The sequence below is a fragment of the Ambystoma mexicanum genome, chromosome 2q (assembly GCF_040938575.1).
Source record: "Ambystoma mexicanum isolate Mex_15411 chromosome 2q, UKY_AmexF1_1, whole genome shotgun sequence".
NCBI classification, from domain to species: Eukaryota; Metazoa; Chordata; class Amphibia; order Caudata; family Ambystomatidae; genus Ambystoma; species Ambystoma mexicanum.
This window is the reverse complement of record NC_090924.1, coordinates 1,147,374,982-1,147,392,012: the sequence shown is the minus strand read 5'-3', so window position 1 is coordinate 1,147,392,012 and position 17,031 is coordinate 1,147,374,982. Positions and strand designations below refer to the sequence as shown.

Sequence of the window (17,031 nt, the reverse complement as noted above, 5' to 3'; positions counted from 1 at the left end):
GTGGGTGCCCCTGCACTGCTGGGGGGTGGGGGTGGTGGGAGTCATGGGTGGGGGCCTGCTGGCAGGTGCCCCACAGTGCTGGTGGGTGGGGGTGCTGGGAGACATGGGTGGGGGCCTGGTGGAGGCTGCCCCTGGTGGCTGGGGGGTGGGGGTGGTGGGAGACATGAGTTGGACATGGGTGGGGGCCTGCTGGCAGGTGCCCCACAGTGCTGGGGGGTGGGGGTGGTGGGAGACATGGGTGGGGGCCTGGTGGAGGGAGCACCTGCGCTGCTGGGGGGTTGGGGTGGTGGGAGACATGGGTGGGGGCCTGCTGGCAGGTGCCCCACAGTGCTGGGGGGGTGGGGGTGGTGGGAGACATGGGTGGGGGCCTGGTGGAGGGTGCCCCACAGTGCTGGGGGGTGGGGGTGGTGGGAGACATGAGTTGGACATGGGTGGGGGCCTGCTGGCAGGTGCCCCACAGTGCTGGGGGGTGGGGGTGGTGGTAGACATGAGTTGGACATGGGTGGGGGCCTGCTGGCAGGTGCCCCACAGTGCTGGGGGGTGGGGGTGGTGGGAGACATGAGTTGGACATGGGTGGGGGCCTGCTGGCAGGTGCCCCACAGTGCTGGGGGGTGGGGGTGGTGGGAGACATGGGTGGGGGCCTGGTGGAGGGTGCCCCTGCACTGCTGGGGGGTGGGGGTGGTGGGAGACATGGGTGGGGGCCTGGTGGAGGCTGCCCCTGGTGGCTGGGGGGTGGGGGTGGTGGGAGACATGGGTGGGGGCCTGGTGGAGGCTGCCCCTGCACTGCTGGGGGGGTGGGGGACATGGGTGGGGGCCTGGTGGAGGGTGCCCCTGGTGGCTGGGGGTGCAGGGGGACATGCGTTGGTGGGCAGTAGTGCAAGTTGACATGTGGGTTGGCTGGGGGTCATGGCCATGGTGGAGGACATGTGCAGGGTAGGCCCTTGTGGTGTGAGCCACCTGCAGGGGCCGTGGAGGGTGTAGAGGGAACACCTGGGAGGACCCACACGTGCAATTCACGTGTGGTGCTCCCCGCGCACCCCTGTAATACATGTACCCTGATGGAATCACGTGTGGAACTTCCCGCGCACCCCTGAAATGCGCGTACCCTGCTCGCACGGATCCAATCACATGTGGAACTTCTCGCGCACCCCTGAAATACACGTACCCTGATGGAATCGCGTGTGGAACTTCCCGCGCACCCCTGGAATACTCGTACCCTGCTGATGTCACGTGTGAAACTTCCCCCGCACCACGAAATACACGTACCCTGATGAATTCGCGTGTGGAACTTCCCGCGCACCCCTGAAATACACGTGCCCTGCTGATGTCGCGTGTGAAACTTCCCACGCACCCCGAAATACACGTACCATGATGAAATCGCGTGTGGAAATTCCCGCGCACCCCTGAAATACACGTACCCTGCTGCAATCGCGCGTGGCACTTCCCGCGCACCCCTGAGATATGCGTACCGTGCTCGCACGGGCCCAATCGCGTGTGGAAATTCCCGCGCACCCCTGAAATACACGTACCATGATGAAATCGCGTGTGGCACTTCCGGCGCACCCCTGAAATACGCGTACCCTGCTCGCACGGGGCCAATCGCGTGAGGTACTTCCCGCGCACCCCAGTGATACACGTAGCCCGCTTGCCGTGCTGGTACAAGGTTAGCGCAGCCCTTTGCGCTGGATTGGGTATATTGATGGCTTTCCCTGCGCGAGAGGCGTTCTTGGGGGCGTAACTGGCGCTGCTGCAGGGTCGCTGCGCCACTGTGCACCACGGCTGGTTTTGGTGGCTGGAATCCATGAATACGCTGTGCGCGGAAATGGATTTTAGCGCACGCGGCTGGCGCAGGGATTCGCACGCGCACACTGTGCGCCAGCCGCGAGCGCCACTTGTGCGCTGAATTCTATGAATTACCCCCTTAATCTTCTATCTTTCCCTAGAAGACATCCTTGAAGACACCCTTGAAAATACTATTTTCTGTAATCGTTGCTGATTGATTCCTTTTCTTCCACTTACATCTGAAGTATGTCTCAACCTACTTAAGGGTGTCAAATATGTTCTTGTGACCTTTAACTGCTCTAAAGTGTGTTGCCTTCACCATGGCATGCCAGCGTTGTCACGTGTTCAGCCCCGTGTTCACAGAATACACATTCGGAATTGTTAAGCACTTTCTGAAGAGGTCAACACTACATTCCTTGGTGCCAGGGCAATGTATTGCATTGCCCTACTGGCAAAGCCTATTCAATGGTTCTCTTGGCATTTCAAATGGATTTTTTCCCATCTGAAAAACGTAAATGACAGGTTTAGGCCTTTTTAGTTCTGTTAAGTTATACGCGTGTAAGTTCTTTTTTTGGTACATTGATTGGTTTGATATTGTTGGTTAAAAAGACTTCACCAGTCTCAAAGTGTGAATAAGCATAATTAAGTATTTCTCTTTGTAATACAAAACTTTTAAGTGACATTGTTTAATGTTTTTCGTTGATCATGCTATAACATAATGGATAACCTAGTATGCAATCTGCTTCTTGATAAATACCCTTAATTCTTTTTGCCTGTTCGTATGTTCATATCATGCTCAGGATGCTTCTTTGGAGTGATTTATTCAAGTGCTAAAGATATTCATTCTGTACTTGCAGTCTTCTTCTTGCAAAGAAATATTAATACTTTTCCAATATAATATATCCACTAACTGTGGCTTTTATGAGAATTGACTGATATTTGTCTTCCTTTTCTTCTCTGCTCAAACTGTTGTTGTTCTCACATAACTAAATTTATGGAAATTGCAAAATCTTTATTTTAAAGTAATTAAGAAAAAAACAAAAATCTCTTAAGTTAGTCTTTTAATTGTTTGGCTTGCCTCCAGGAGGATCTATGCAGCTCGCTGGATGGAGCCCATCCTCAACTCTTTCTTCAAGAGAGCGATTGATGGCAGCCTTTTAATAGTCCAGTTCTCACCTGGGGGATGTGCGTTCAGTCAATCAGGTGGCTGGAAAAGCTACATTCTCACAGCCCTTGCCTGGATGTTGCCATTTTGGTTGTGCCTCGGTCCCTGGAACCTAACTGTCCCCTACCTACCTGACCCCATGACATTCAGCAACTGCCCTCTTTCCATCCCGCAATACTCTACAGCCTTAGCTGCTGGCCTGGGGCTTCCTGCCCCAGCTGCCATTCATCCTGGCCTAAAGACATATGGGATAGAATCCCCTTTCTATTTACTATGGCGGTGGCCACCTTTGTTCACGGGAGGTGGGGCTCACGCAATACGCACGAGCCCTTCTCCCAACAATAATAAAGCACATGTCTACACTAGTCGCACCCGGGGCTATCATCACCTTGTTCAGGAGCATGCATGCCAGGTAACAGCCGCAAGTCCTTGCTGAGTCCTTCGCTTTGCTCTGCCCTACCTAGGCTCAGGCTAGCGAGCCGTTACTAGCCCTGGATGCACCCCAAAACTGGGGTGATTGCCATAGTCATGCTGGACCTTGTTTTTACTTCAAAGTGAGGTGCATATTACAACATTGTGTCCAGTATATGAGAACTTTCATGAGACTACTTTGGGACCAGTAATAATATTCTGTTGGAGAAAGGAAAAGGGGATGAAGGTAATGGCGTTAGCATTTGTTTCTCATGAATTACAAGTGTAAAGACATGTGCTAATTCAAACCACAAGACAATTCATAATTTACATATCAAGTGTTAAATGAATAAATATGTTTTTAGGTTGATTCATTCTTCAGCTTCTAGCACTTTGGAGATCAGACTGGAGAGAGATACTAGCTCTGGGCTGTTAATTTATGACGTTAGAGACATTTCTTGATTCTTCAGGTTATGATATGATGTGAGGGAAATAATCTGCAGGTTTTGCATTTTGCGCGTTGCCCATTTTAGTCAAGTAGCCTGGGGTAAAGCAGCTACATGTTGAGTTCTCTTGACATTACATTTCTGAATGCTAATGTTTTGGCAATTATAACATGAATAAGCAGGGAAGTAAATATTCCCGAGAGAAATATTTTACCTTCGGTCCGGGATCTCCTGTACCTGTAAGGCCCTGCTGTCCTGGAGGTCCTGGCAGACCCGGTGGTCCCTGAACACAATGATGAAAGTAAACGCCATAAGTGTCTTATGCCATACACGGGGCTGTGCACAACTAAGAACTCATTATTAACAAAACATCATCTCAATAGCAACATTTTTGTAAGAAAGAGCACACATGTCAGCATTATGAGGGACAGCCCACCTATGCTTTCTTACTTTCATCAAAAAAGCAACATTTCTCTTCACCACTGCACGTACAATTGCCCTCAGGGTCAGGGAATATTTGCATTCTTCACCGAAGGGGAATTTTGCAAGATTTGCAAAGGACTTGAAAAGGCTGTTAAAGACACTGCTGCAAAGGCCAGGAACTCAGATTCAGGGAGTGTCGTCTCAAGTTTTTGATTTTTAAAACCATCCTTCTTTAACCCTTTTTCAGGCAACCTGCCCAAAGGGTATTATGGGAAAATGACGATTTGAACCTAAAAAGGGCTAGACATTAGGAATGAGCACACCAACAATGAAAGCAAACCTGCTCTTAATCTGCTCTTCATAAGACGTTTAGATGGGAATCCCACCTATAAACATATATATACACAGACGCACACACTCACACTCACTCTCTCTCTCTCTCTCTCTCTGTCTTGGATATGTAATGGAATTGAACAACCTCGTTGTAGTACCCAGTGCCTCAAACTAAATGCTGTGTTGTCATGCCCAGTGGACCAACAGACAGTTCTTTGCTCATAGAATGTGTCTCAAAGTGATTTATTATACAAAGAAAATGTGCAGTGGTGTACAGTAGACAACTAATAGTGACAGATCCCTAAAGAAAGCATTGTGCCATAGTTCATCAGTCCACCTGTTTCTTCCCTTTGGTTCCGCCACCGAAAAGTCAATCACCGTGTTTGGGGTTTTAAGTGCCCTGGCACTTCTTTGTTGGCTTGGCAGATTGGTTGCTTCTTCGTTGCCCTCATCAGGTTGTCGCTCTCCTTGGTAGCAAGTGCCACCTCAGACTCGAGGGGTCTTAGCTTGCAGGCCAAGTTTCGAGGCTTCCACACTATTGTACCAGACTTCTCAGAATCTGGGAATGACAAGGCTCATCACACCAGCTGCCCTTGGCAGACTCTGCCCCAGTTTCCCCTAGCACTGGGGTGATAGGTGCCCTACTAGTCAGGTATTCCTTAGCTCGGGCACTTTCTCCTTTTCCTGAACTCCCTCACACATTTCCCTCTCCTCTGCTGTTTCATAGACCACTTTCCCAATCACTCGTGGCTTCTATCCCCTGCTTACAGTTTCCACCTTTGCCTCTCTTATTGCTTCATTGCTCTTTTCCAGATGGCTATTTTCGAAAACATAACCTATGATGTTACACTCTGTTCCTTCACCCTCTATCCTCTTGCATCCTCACTCCCCTTTCATCTTCTCCAGCACCTCCTCTCCAACATTATCCCTTCTTACTCTCTTGTCTCTATCTCTCTCTCCTTCTGCCCCAGAAACTCTTCTCCAACCTCTTCTGTTCTTATTCTCTTGTTCTTATTCTCTCTGTAAACTGGCCTTCCTTCTCCTTTGGTTGAAATGTGTCCTGACCTTTGAAACCGCCCCCTTGTTCACTCTCTCCTCCCTCGTCTTTCTACTGCTCTAACACCTCTGAATTGTATCTACTCCTGCTTGCCCTCCTCCTTGCTCTTTTCTACTACCTCCTTACCACAACCTCACAACCTCTAGTTTGCTCCAACTCTAGCCGTTAACTCCCACGGCAAGCCTAGGATGCTGGGACTTCTTATACTTATGCAGACACTCCCAAAGGGCCCATAATTGCAGAACCTCTCTTAGCTGCATCTATTCCTGAGCTGAGTGCAGGGATTATTTCCTGAAACTGAAATTGGTCCTTTTAGGTGTTTCTATTTGGTCTTCATTGTTGTGTGCAGAGCTACGGACTGAGCCCTCATTAAGGTGGTTTGCCATATTGCTTGTCAATTTCATGTCGGTTTCACCACAGACCAATCGTCTGGCACTTGAGTGTCTGTCATCATGTTTTTTTCGATGCAGGCTCCTGCTGGCATCTAGAGGCTCCCAGACTCCTGGCAAGCATGTCTGAACACCCACCTCTGCTTTAAAATTCTACACATGAAACCAATGCTGCATGCCCTCTGGTATAAGTATGAGGCAACCTGAAAGCATTGTTTCCCATGCAGGTCTTGTGGAACGAATATCCGGATGCCTCTTGCTGGGTGGTGCTCCACAGGCAATCTCCTTGAATTCTGGGCAAAGTCTTTAGTTCTGGTTTTGTGTCCTGTGGGTGACCACAGTTTCAGAGGCAGATCTTTCACATTCTCATAATCTTTAGAGGAATGAATATCCATGATTTTGGGTATGCCTAAAGGTCTGAATAATTAGTTGTTTGATGGCCTAATGTGATAGTACCTTTGTATTGATGTCTTTATATTGTTTAATGCTTTGCATGTCCATATGTAGGTCAGTGTGTTTTGTTTTTCATGGGGCTAGCTATTTGGCCTACGTCCCTGGGGATGCCTCAGTGGTAAGGTCAGCCCCCCTTTGTGTCTAATAGATTCTCTTGTTCTGCTGAAACATTTGACCCCTTGCGCCCACCCACACTAGGTGTCCCTTGTTATGGGTTACCCACACCTTTAAAGGCTCCTGTTTTATCCTGTTTTAGGGTTCCCCTAAATCCCAATAAATGTTTGGCTTTCTTAATGCTTGTGATGACTGAGGAGCTTGGTGGATCCAACGTTTACCTCCATGTTCACCCCTGCCCCATCACCCAGACTAAAGCATGAGAGTTTGTCATTATGCCCAGTAAGATATTCAATGCAAACATGAAGAATATGTGACTGCCCTCATTACAAGTCAGGCGGTGGACCATGGTGCTATTAGCACCATGGTCCATGCCGGATTCCGCCATGGTGGATGGCGGAATTAGCGCCCCATTCCAAGGTGAGTGGGGCGGTAATTCCCCATTCACCATCTGCCCTTCCCCATTCCCATTTTTGCCCCATAGGGCATAATGGGGATGGGGAAGGCGCTAATTACGGCACCCTAAATTACGGTGCCGTAATTAGCACCAAGGTCGCTTAGCGCCTTGGACTTTAACGCCTGCAAAAAGCAGGCGTTAAAGTATGAATCAGGCGTTAAGGGTTAACGGCGCCGACGGCGCCGTTAAACCCTTAACGCCTGACTTGTAATGAGGGCCTATGTGTACCTGGGCGGGTATCAACATTCTCCTCTGAGAGTAATGCTCCCCTTGACTTCCAGGATGCAAGGAGCAGCTCATTCTGGCTATACATCTATGAATCCTTCTCAGACAGTAGTGTCCTAGCTTACAGGTCGGTATGTAACTATCACCTCTACTAAATTAACTGTCACAGCCTCAAATGCGGTACATGAATCTAGTACCGATTTTTCAGTCCCCAGAAACATAATCCTGCTCCGGCCGAGTCCCACCCGAACTTGATCTGCATAGATGCTGCCGATTTCTCATGCCGCCCTAAACCTAACAAAGAACACATCATAGATGTAGCCTTATAATCAACCATCAGCCATTTCCCCTTTATCTCACGTGGGCCACGACCCAGGCCCTGCTAAAACTCCATCAAAGGCAAACAAATTTAGCAGGTTACTGGATGGCATGATAACAGTACAGCAAAGGCCATACGACAGCGGCACTGGAGGGAAAATAAGAAGACTGGCAGATTTTCCCAGAGACCGTGGTCAATTTGTACCAGTGCAACAAGGCCACTCACATCCTCAAGCAGCATAGATATGTTTTAGATTTAGTAGTTCACCAGAACTGCAGAATGCATATGGTTGTCAGCACACAGGAAGGATTTCTCAAATCTAGCCATGTATTTGGCTGCCCTCTAGTGCTCCCAGACATTTTAATGAATACACGTTTCCTTTCCCTGATGGTGAATGGTAACAATGAATAGAATACAAATTGGTAAGTGAATTGTTGGGATCAAATGCATGTAAAGCTCATATCGGAACACTGTTGCATTTACCCAAATATTGGTCTCTACACAAATATGCAGGTTAGGGGCATTAGTAAAAATCTGGGAATGATAAAAGAGAAAGAATAGTAAAAAGGCCCAGTGAACAATACTTTTATATTGAAAAATGACTCTTGTTCAATTTAAGATGCTCTATAACCAGTGCAGAGCAATTTAAACATTGACAGTCTGTGCCTGACCCATTCTTACTATGTGCCCTCGGCATCAACTAACAGGATTTAATTATTGAAACAGAAGTCTCTTTCCATGGAGTAGCTGGAAAGTCATGGCAGAACGTACATGTCCAATATTGTAACCAGCATTAAATGCAAGAACTGTGGGAGCGGAAATCTGCCATGCTGGAAGGAAATCTAACGTGGTCTGCAAAAGAGTAATGTAATCAGATGTCTGTAGCAATGTAAATTGCTGCTGCATCAGTTATAGAGTGAATGTGATACATTTTATATCTAGGCAAAACTTTAAAACCATTAGTTGCTGATGCTCAAAATGACAAATCCCTAAACCACTGTTAACATCCTCAACGGATAACTAACCATTTAAAGGTGTTAGATCTGAAAGACATAGGGCCTCATTCCGAGTACGGCGCTAACCAATGGCGCTATTAACGCCTTGGTTGACGCCGTACCCGGACCGGCAGCGCCTTGGTGGTTGGCGGAATTACCGCCCCATTCCAAGGTTGGCGGGGCGGTAATTCCCCAATCCCCATTTACCCTTCCCCATTCCCATTCTTGCCCCATAGGGCATAATGGGAGTGGGGAAGGCGTCAATTACGCCACCGTAAATTACGGTGGCGTAATTAACATCAAGGTCCCTTAGCGCCATGGTATTTAACGCCTGCTAAAAGCAGGTGTTAAAAGCACCATGGCGCTAAGGGAACTCGGAGTATGGCGGTAAGGGATTACCGCCACCGCTCTCGTTAGCGGTGGCCGCTATCCCTTAACGCCATACTCGGAATGAGGCCCATAGAGATGGACCGTTTGGTCCCTTAAGCCTCTGATGGGGCAAACTTATCATTGCTGCATCCTTTCTTTTAAATGTTTGCTATTGTTATTGGAATACGTAAACATGACACTCTTGTGGCAAAGGGAGCGGGGATTGAAACTGCGTCCATCTTAGACACTTTCATATAGATCCATGGGCAATTGTCAACTTGTTTAAAAATACACAGATAGGTTTAAACATATTTTGAACGTGAATATTGATAATGCGACTTAACATAAAAGGTTTTGATCGGATAAGCAGAGAGTAAATGAATTCAGGTTTTCATTGACTTCTCGATATATAGAAGAGTAAACCACATGACATATTTTGGCACAAGCAAGCCTTCCAAAATGGAAGCAGTAGAGAACACGCATGAGATGATCCAAGATTTGGGATTGATTCAGCTCAGGTGGATCCTTAAATGGAATTGAAGATATTGCCTGCGAAACACATAGAACGGTTTCAAAAGATGGATATGCAGAATTTATAACCATTGAGAAACCAGTGTAAAGTATAATGCCAAGGCAATACGTTCTATCTCTGAAAGAAGACAACACATTTAGGGTTAAGCACACAGACATAGACAGGATACCATGGTCAAGGATAGGTCAAAGTTCTTGAAAAGGGCACAGAGCCAATTTGGAAATGATAAATTCTGTACAATGATAGAGAATTAATCTAGGGCTCCAATTTAAATTCAATGTATTGATATCGTGGATTTATTACGCACATATCATTGCAGAACCATGCAGCAGACACTGCATCTAGACTCTGATGATAATTTACCAGGCTCAGATGGCCTCCTTAACAGGTAATCAAACAGATGTGTTTTTAGCTCAGAGTGAAACATCGCGAAGGAGGTGATGGTTTGCAATTCAGCTGGGAGTAGGGTCCATAATGGAGGGCTCTTGATGGAAAAGCAGAAGTCTCCCCGGGTAGCATACTGGGATGAGGGGACAAGCAACACGTTTTTACCAGATGATTTTAGGGTTTGGGGTGACAGATAAGGTTGTATTTTTGTTGCCAGATACTTGGGTGTAGAATCCTGAATACATTTATGTACCAGACACAGTGTTCAAAACACAATCCTTCTCCTCACAGGGAGCCAATGCAATCTTCTTCAGTAAACAGAGATAGGGGCTAACTTAGGTAAATTAAAGATCAATCTGACGGCCGTGTTCTGGGCCACCTAGAGGCAATGTATTTGGGTGTCCGAAGCTCCCTTGACGAGAGTGCCGGCATAATCAAGTCTAGAATTCACCATTGTCCCTACAACTCCTGCGCGTTCAGTTTTAGGTATAAATGGGAAAATGGGCTTCAGAAGTCTAAGTTGATAAAAGACCCCTTTCACTACTTCCAAAAACTGAGCTGTATAGTCCAGTGAGGCTTGCCATATACTACCAAGATTTTTCACCTTACTAGAGAAGGGGGTATCTGTGTCAAATATTTTCAGGCAAACATTTGAGTCTAGATCATTCTTGAGCAGATGTTTTGGGCCAAGCACCATGACTTTTTTTTGGGGTTGAGCAGAAGCTTGCTTTCGGTCATCCAGGTTTTGATCGCATTGGCACATGAAATAATTTGGTCAGTTGCTACAGGTGCAGATTTTAGTCTGACATAGATTTGTGTATCCTAAGCATAGGAATGATATTGCAGGCCAAATTTTAGAAAAATGGCCATCAGAGGTCGGAGATACACATTAAATAGTATTGGGGACAATGACTAACCCTGCGGAACTCTGCGTTGAACAGGGAGGTCATCAGAATAGTGACCCCCCTAGTTTAACTAAAGTGCTATGCTGTCGAAATGGGGAAAACCATCTCAACACATCTTCTGACACCTGAGCTACCTCCGACAGTCTGTTCAATAGTAGATCAAAATACACTGTGTCAACGGCAGCTGACAGATCGAGCATGATCAACATGCTCAAATCACCATCGTCAGCCACCTGTAACATATCGTCCCAGGCTGTCACCAGAGTGGTTTCATTCCCATGACCGGGTCTGAAACTGGATTGATACCTATCCAGGATAACATTTTCCTCCAAGTGATCCTGCAACTCTGTCGTAACTATCTTTTCCAGGATCTTTGCAGTCCATGGTAACCCTGTAATAGGTTGACAGATTTCCAATGCCTGGTGATTCAGAGAGGGCTTCTTCAGCAAGGGCGTGAGAACAGACCGCTTTAAATCACAAGGCACTATACCCTAAATCAGGGGAGCATTCACAAAATTGGTTAAAACAAATTTAAGAGATGATGCTGATTGCACCGCCAAATAGGCGGGAATGAAATCATAATCAAAATTGGTTGGTTTCAATTTCTAAATTAAGGTTTCAATATCATCTGAGTGTACCAGTGAAAAGAAAAATGAAGGTGGCTTATAGGTAGACACAGTTGCACAATTTTGAGGTGGGTAAATGGGAGTAGCGGAAGATTGTAAATCAGGTTTATACAGATAGAATGAACCCTATCATGAAAGTAGGCATTACACTCATTTGCCAGAGTATAAAATGGGGAGAGTTTAAAATCAATACAAGACGGGGATGAGATGTTTTTCGTTATGGAAATAGTTCTTTTGTTTGATTTTTCGAAGAGGGAATCTGCAATTGAAAGCAGGAGGTTTTTGCCTCCACAATACCTTTTATGTAAGCAGTGCTTCTTTGGCTGCTTGACACAAAAGGGGTCATGTCGTTTTTGCCAGTTTTTGCCTTCCTTCAGTAGTTCTATTTCAATACTTTTAATGAATATGAAAACCAAGCTTTTTTTTAATTTGACTCTGTTTCTTTAGCTTCAAGGGTGCCCTAGTATTGCAATAATTTTTCAATGATGTTGTATTAACTTGATAATACGTCTCACAGTCTAAATTTGCTGAGCTTGGCAGCAGATGTGCCGCCAACTGAGGTCCTGGGACTGCATCCACAGCCCTTTTACTGTGTGACCAAACAGTATTGACCTGATTTTTCTTCTGAGAGTTAAGGTTACCTAGCAGAATGAAGAAAAAGACCACAATGTGATCTGACCAGTTTACTGAAAGGTTTGATTGATGATGCAAAGTCAGCCCCCTGTACAAAACAATGTAGCAATCTTTTTAATAAAAAAAAAGTCTTCCTCGAATATGTGGAGAAGACATTTTCCCCAGATGCAACATTCCAGAAAAATACAATTACTTTCAGTGGACTATCCATAAATCAAAGCTCTGGGAAGGCCTGTTGTTTCCTCAATTGGCTCATTACTTGTGAAAACAAATGAGTTCCTAAATTAACAATACTGCTGATCTGAAATGTTCAGTTGTTCCATATCCAATTCTATGACACCCCCATACACATTGTCGTGTATGTAACTAGATGTAACTCCCTAGCTAAAGCAGGAATTAAGGAGTGTGAGAGAGGAGTCATATCACCCACTGTGGTTTGCATAATACTAAATGTTCCCCCTTTGTATTGTGGCATATGAACAGGAACAAAGGAAAAAGCAATTATTGTTTACATTTTGCATTTAGCAGCTTTCCTGCTGGTGGGCTGCTCCATTGTAATGCATTAACGATAATCTGTCATTCTCCACTGGGACACAGACTTGTTTGGCAGTGCCACATTGATCGCCTGACATAGGTGATATACACAGGAACTTTCAGCAGGAAAGGGTGAGCGCCATTATCGCTTTTTGGTGCCTCAGCAGTTGACAGGCAGAACATGTGAGGGAAGGGGTCTCTGGTAATGGCCTGATTACTTACTGGTAATCTTCATTACTCCTAGTCCCAGCCTTCCTCTTCATGCTACTTACCTTTGAGGCCTGACCACTCACAGGAACTATTTTCTTTTTGTATGCGATATAGTACCTCCAACTTACCCATAATCCTTAGTTATAATTTCCAAAGCTGGTTCATAGCTCCTTCCAGACTGTAAGGTAGAACAAAAGTAAAATGAAGACTGCCAGAATCTAAAGTGCAGAGACACCCGAATAATGATTCATTTTATTTATGACCTTGGCTTTTCATCTATGATGAAAAGGGTGCACGTGCACACCAAAATAGTTACCATGGACACCAGAAACCTTCCTTTAAACTGACCGAAGGACTAGATGATTAACGTTACCCTTACAGCAAGAAATGTGGTAAAATAAAACCTTTGGCAGTCATTTCAAATGGTGCCTTGCCAGGGACATCATTTGGGGTCACAACTGCGACCCATGCTGTCTCCCTAGCTACCCCTGCTGTCTCCCTTGCGACCCATGGCCCCAAAAAATGCTTTTTTAAAATAAACTACCTGCGATTATTTATTTGCAAACGGCTTAGGGCACTCTTGAGTGCAGGGTCCAAATGGGACATCCCCCAGCATTGCAAGCAGCAAATGTGCCCCAGTTGCCTATGGAGAGGGCCACAAAATGACACCATAGGCAGCAAAAAACCCTACAACCAACCTTTTTGGTAGAGCCAAGAAATTCGAAATGTATGTTCAAAGTATTCCGAGCATGTCTGCCATCATATGGCCAAATACTCGGATCATACATCAGATATTGCCACCATTTCCCAGGAAATCACACAGCTTGATAACGATTGCCATCATGTGGCAAGTACTCATGTACTCAGATCATATGTCAGATTTTGCCAAAATATACCCAGTTAATTACACTTTACGGGGGGACAGAAAGTCCAAGTTTATTTACACCATATGCCATGCTTTCCCATCTAATGTACATGCAACATATTTCAAATTGTTGTATGAGATGCCCAGTTACTCACATCATTTGCCAGGTGTTGTCATCGTATTCCAAGCTACTGAAAGTCAGCAGTTCCTGCTGCCAGAGGGGAGCCCCCTTCTATATACACTGATATTAACAGTACATATGCTGCTCCATTCTTGTATGTAATGTATATCATATTATAGTGATATCATAACCATATTGTTCTTTGTGTACTGACGAACAATGCTATGTGATGCCACAACCTGTTTTGTCAACAGGTAAAGAGTTGTGTGCCATCTCTTCCTGTGATGTCACTCGGGGATGGTTTCAAATGGCATCACCTGTGGTGATGTCATCAAATGTCAAGGGTTATGTGATGTCACTTCCGCTACCCCAAGTATTTTGGTGAAATTACGTCCCTGCGCCTTGATGCACTGGAACAGTATATTGAGACCCAATGGATGGGTACCAGTTCCTACATCACCCAGAAAGTATTGGTAAGTTTCAACAGTGCTTAGGGTATTCAGCTGTTATTTTATAAACCAGAATGTTGGTTTGTGTTTTCAAAATGAAGAAGCACATTGCACAATCATTTGATTTTATAAAGTGTTGCCATGTCACTACAAATTAAGTCTCATAATGTACCGGGCAACCTCATAGTGCATCCCCTTTCAAGAATATATATCTGAAATGAATGTAAAAGTCTATTGTAATTGCACCATGTGTAAAGTAAATGTGAGACCTTAAAATAAGTAATGCTTTACGGTTTACATTTTCACAGCCATATTGTGATGCTCTGAGTTGGCTTTGTCAATGCTGTTTTTTGCTGACCTGACAACAAGTTATTTGTGAACCCTGGACATATTGTCGATAGGGGGAGGTCTTAAAAGTCCCCAGTGATTACTTTGGCTAACTGGTGAGGAACGAGCTTATTTATCTTTCATCCAACAAACTCATTAGGTTTTACGTATTAAAGAGCCATGTTTGAAAGGTGCATTGGTAACGGGTGTTCCCACCCACAATCAAGACGATATTCTTAATAAATACATTCAAATGAATTCAGGCAAAAACTCACATATGGTGTTCTGAGCGGATAGGAATCAGGATTGATTACATTGTAATAGCCCTAAAATCTGTACTCGCAAGCTTCAGTGAAAGCAAACTGCACTTAAGACTTGAACTTTGAACTAGACCTATCAATACCATTTTTCAGATGGAGCCTTGAAAGGCTTTGCAAACAAAAGAAGCCCTTGTCAGCTGATACAGGTCACTCATTAGCTACAAGCAAGTTCAGATACGTTGCACGTCCCCATTTTGAAGAGGGATATGCTGATTTAGTATTTTCCTATGACATTTCAGGTTCAACACTGGGTTTAAGCTAACTTTATATTTAAATGACTTACAATCAAAAGGAAAGGTGTTATGAAACCATGAGGCTGCCATCTACGCGTCCAACCCATACACCTTACCCCAAGCCTGCCTACCTCCACCCGCTCACCCTACCCCACCCCTATCTACTCCCAACTGCCCACCTGACCTACACCATGCTTGCCTATCCTACCCAATGCTGGCTCCACCCACTCTTCTCCATGTCTTTCTACCCTCCCCCACCCAGCCACCCTTCCTCACAACTGCCAACCCCTACTCACCTTGCCACCACCCATGCCTGCCTAAACCCACCATCCCACCCTCCGTTGCTTTGCCAAGCAACCTTAGCTCACCCGTGCTTACCTACACCTGCCATTCCCAGACCACTTCTATACACACCCCGCTCTTCCTACCCAGGTTCACCGTTAAAATCACCATTATCACTTGCACAACCCTACATGCACAGTAATTACTATTCCAAACATGTGTGTAAGTTAGTGTTTGCAGACACATGAGTAAAAAGTAAAAGGACTGCATACATTGCACTGAAGATATGTGTTTTTACTATGTCTGCTGCTAATCGTAAATGTCTGCAAACACTAACTTGCCGAGCTGTTTGGAGTGACTGGGTGTAGGGCCTAAGTATTTATTGCATTCTTACATGTACATGTAAAGTGCAATAAACAAATGCAAATCCCAAAAGTGTTGGCTTTGACAATGCTAGTTTGTCTAACTTGACTCCAAGTGCGTGACAAGTGTTAGTGTCAGAGCGGAGAGCAGAGGTGCCTGTCTTTTTTTCCGCTATATGTCTGAATCAACCATGTTTGTTGAACTTGAATATTTTACCGGGGTACGGTCCCTGGAGGCTGTTCAACATTGTTCAATCATCCGTTACCATCGGACTCCGCCCCAGACTATCTGATAAGCACTTGCGCTGCGCGAAGTGCAGGACACGTGCCAGTGTTGGAGGTGGAGACGGCACAGCGGGAACTACCTGCTGATTGATTTTCATCTACTCTAGGAAGTGGGGAGGCGTAGGGCTATTTGGATCATTGTCCTGTGATTGAGCAGGACAAAGCGGTGGTGAGAAAATATTTTTTTATTTTGTTGCAATCAATAATATTTAACTTACGAGGGGCCAGTCTCTGCGATGATCCGCAGGCTATAGAAACTGACTATATTTCTACGCTGGCAGCGCCACGAAACTAACTGTGAATGATGAGCAACACATGGGGGAACTTGTATCTATTCTTGATCTTCCAACCACCCCTGTTGTTCCACGCGGCCACACATCTAAGCGAGTCTCCAAGCCTGCCGCAGATACAGCGTCAATTGGGACAACTGTATCTGCACTGAATACGTTATCTTCTACGTCAATGAAATGGAAAATAACAGATTTCTTATTCAAAGGCCCAGGTGCCAGTCTGGGAGACCTGCGTGCAGCTGAAGCACAATTAATGTGTTTGACAAACGAATCCCATTGAACCATCACGCCCAGGTGAAGAAATTACCCTCTAAAGAGGATACTAGTGAAGCCACGCTGACGGCACCAGGGGTGGACTGGCCTATAGGGAACTCTGGAGATTTCCCAGTGGGCCTCTGCACCCTGGGCCTCTTTTGTGTGGTATGTCCACATTTTCTCCTAGGAAAAGCATTGGGCTTGCTGAAAATGTGTCATATGTTTTCCAGGGCCTCTTTTAGTTCCCAGTCCACCCCTGGACGGCACTAACGTTTGTAATGTGTATTGAACCCGCTCCTTAAACTAGTTGAATTATTAAAGGGTGAGTTACAGGTTCACTCTGGTATTTTACTGGAAATGACCAAGGAATTGGCCAGTTGTGATTCATCTAAAGTTGGGCTGAAGGAGGCAGTTAATAATAACGTCTCTGTGGTGATGGAAGGCATTAAACCAGGATTGCTACACCACTTGATTCTC

The 17,031-nt window shown here is 45.5% G+C and overlaps 1 protein-coding gene across 3 annotated transcripts in view; it reads right to left on the bottom strand.

The window, feature by feature from the left end:
- COL28A1 (collagen type XXVIII alpha 1 chain) overlaps window positions 1-17,031 on the bottom strand; it is a 1,696,952-nt gene that overhangs the window by 689,106 nt on the left and 990,815 nt on the right. For all 3 annotated transcript variants that reach the window (XM_069648530.1, XM_069648529.1, XM_069648528.1), the window contains exon 25: window positions 4,019-4,087. In XM_069648530.1, the coding sequence (XP_069504631.1) occupies window positions 4,019-4,087 (69 nt within the window). The remainder of the gene's footprint in view (window positions 1-4,018; window positions 4,088-17,031) is intronic.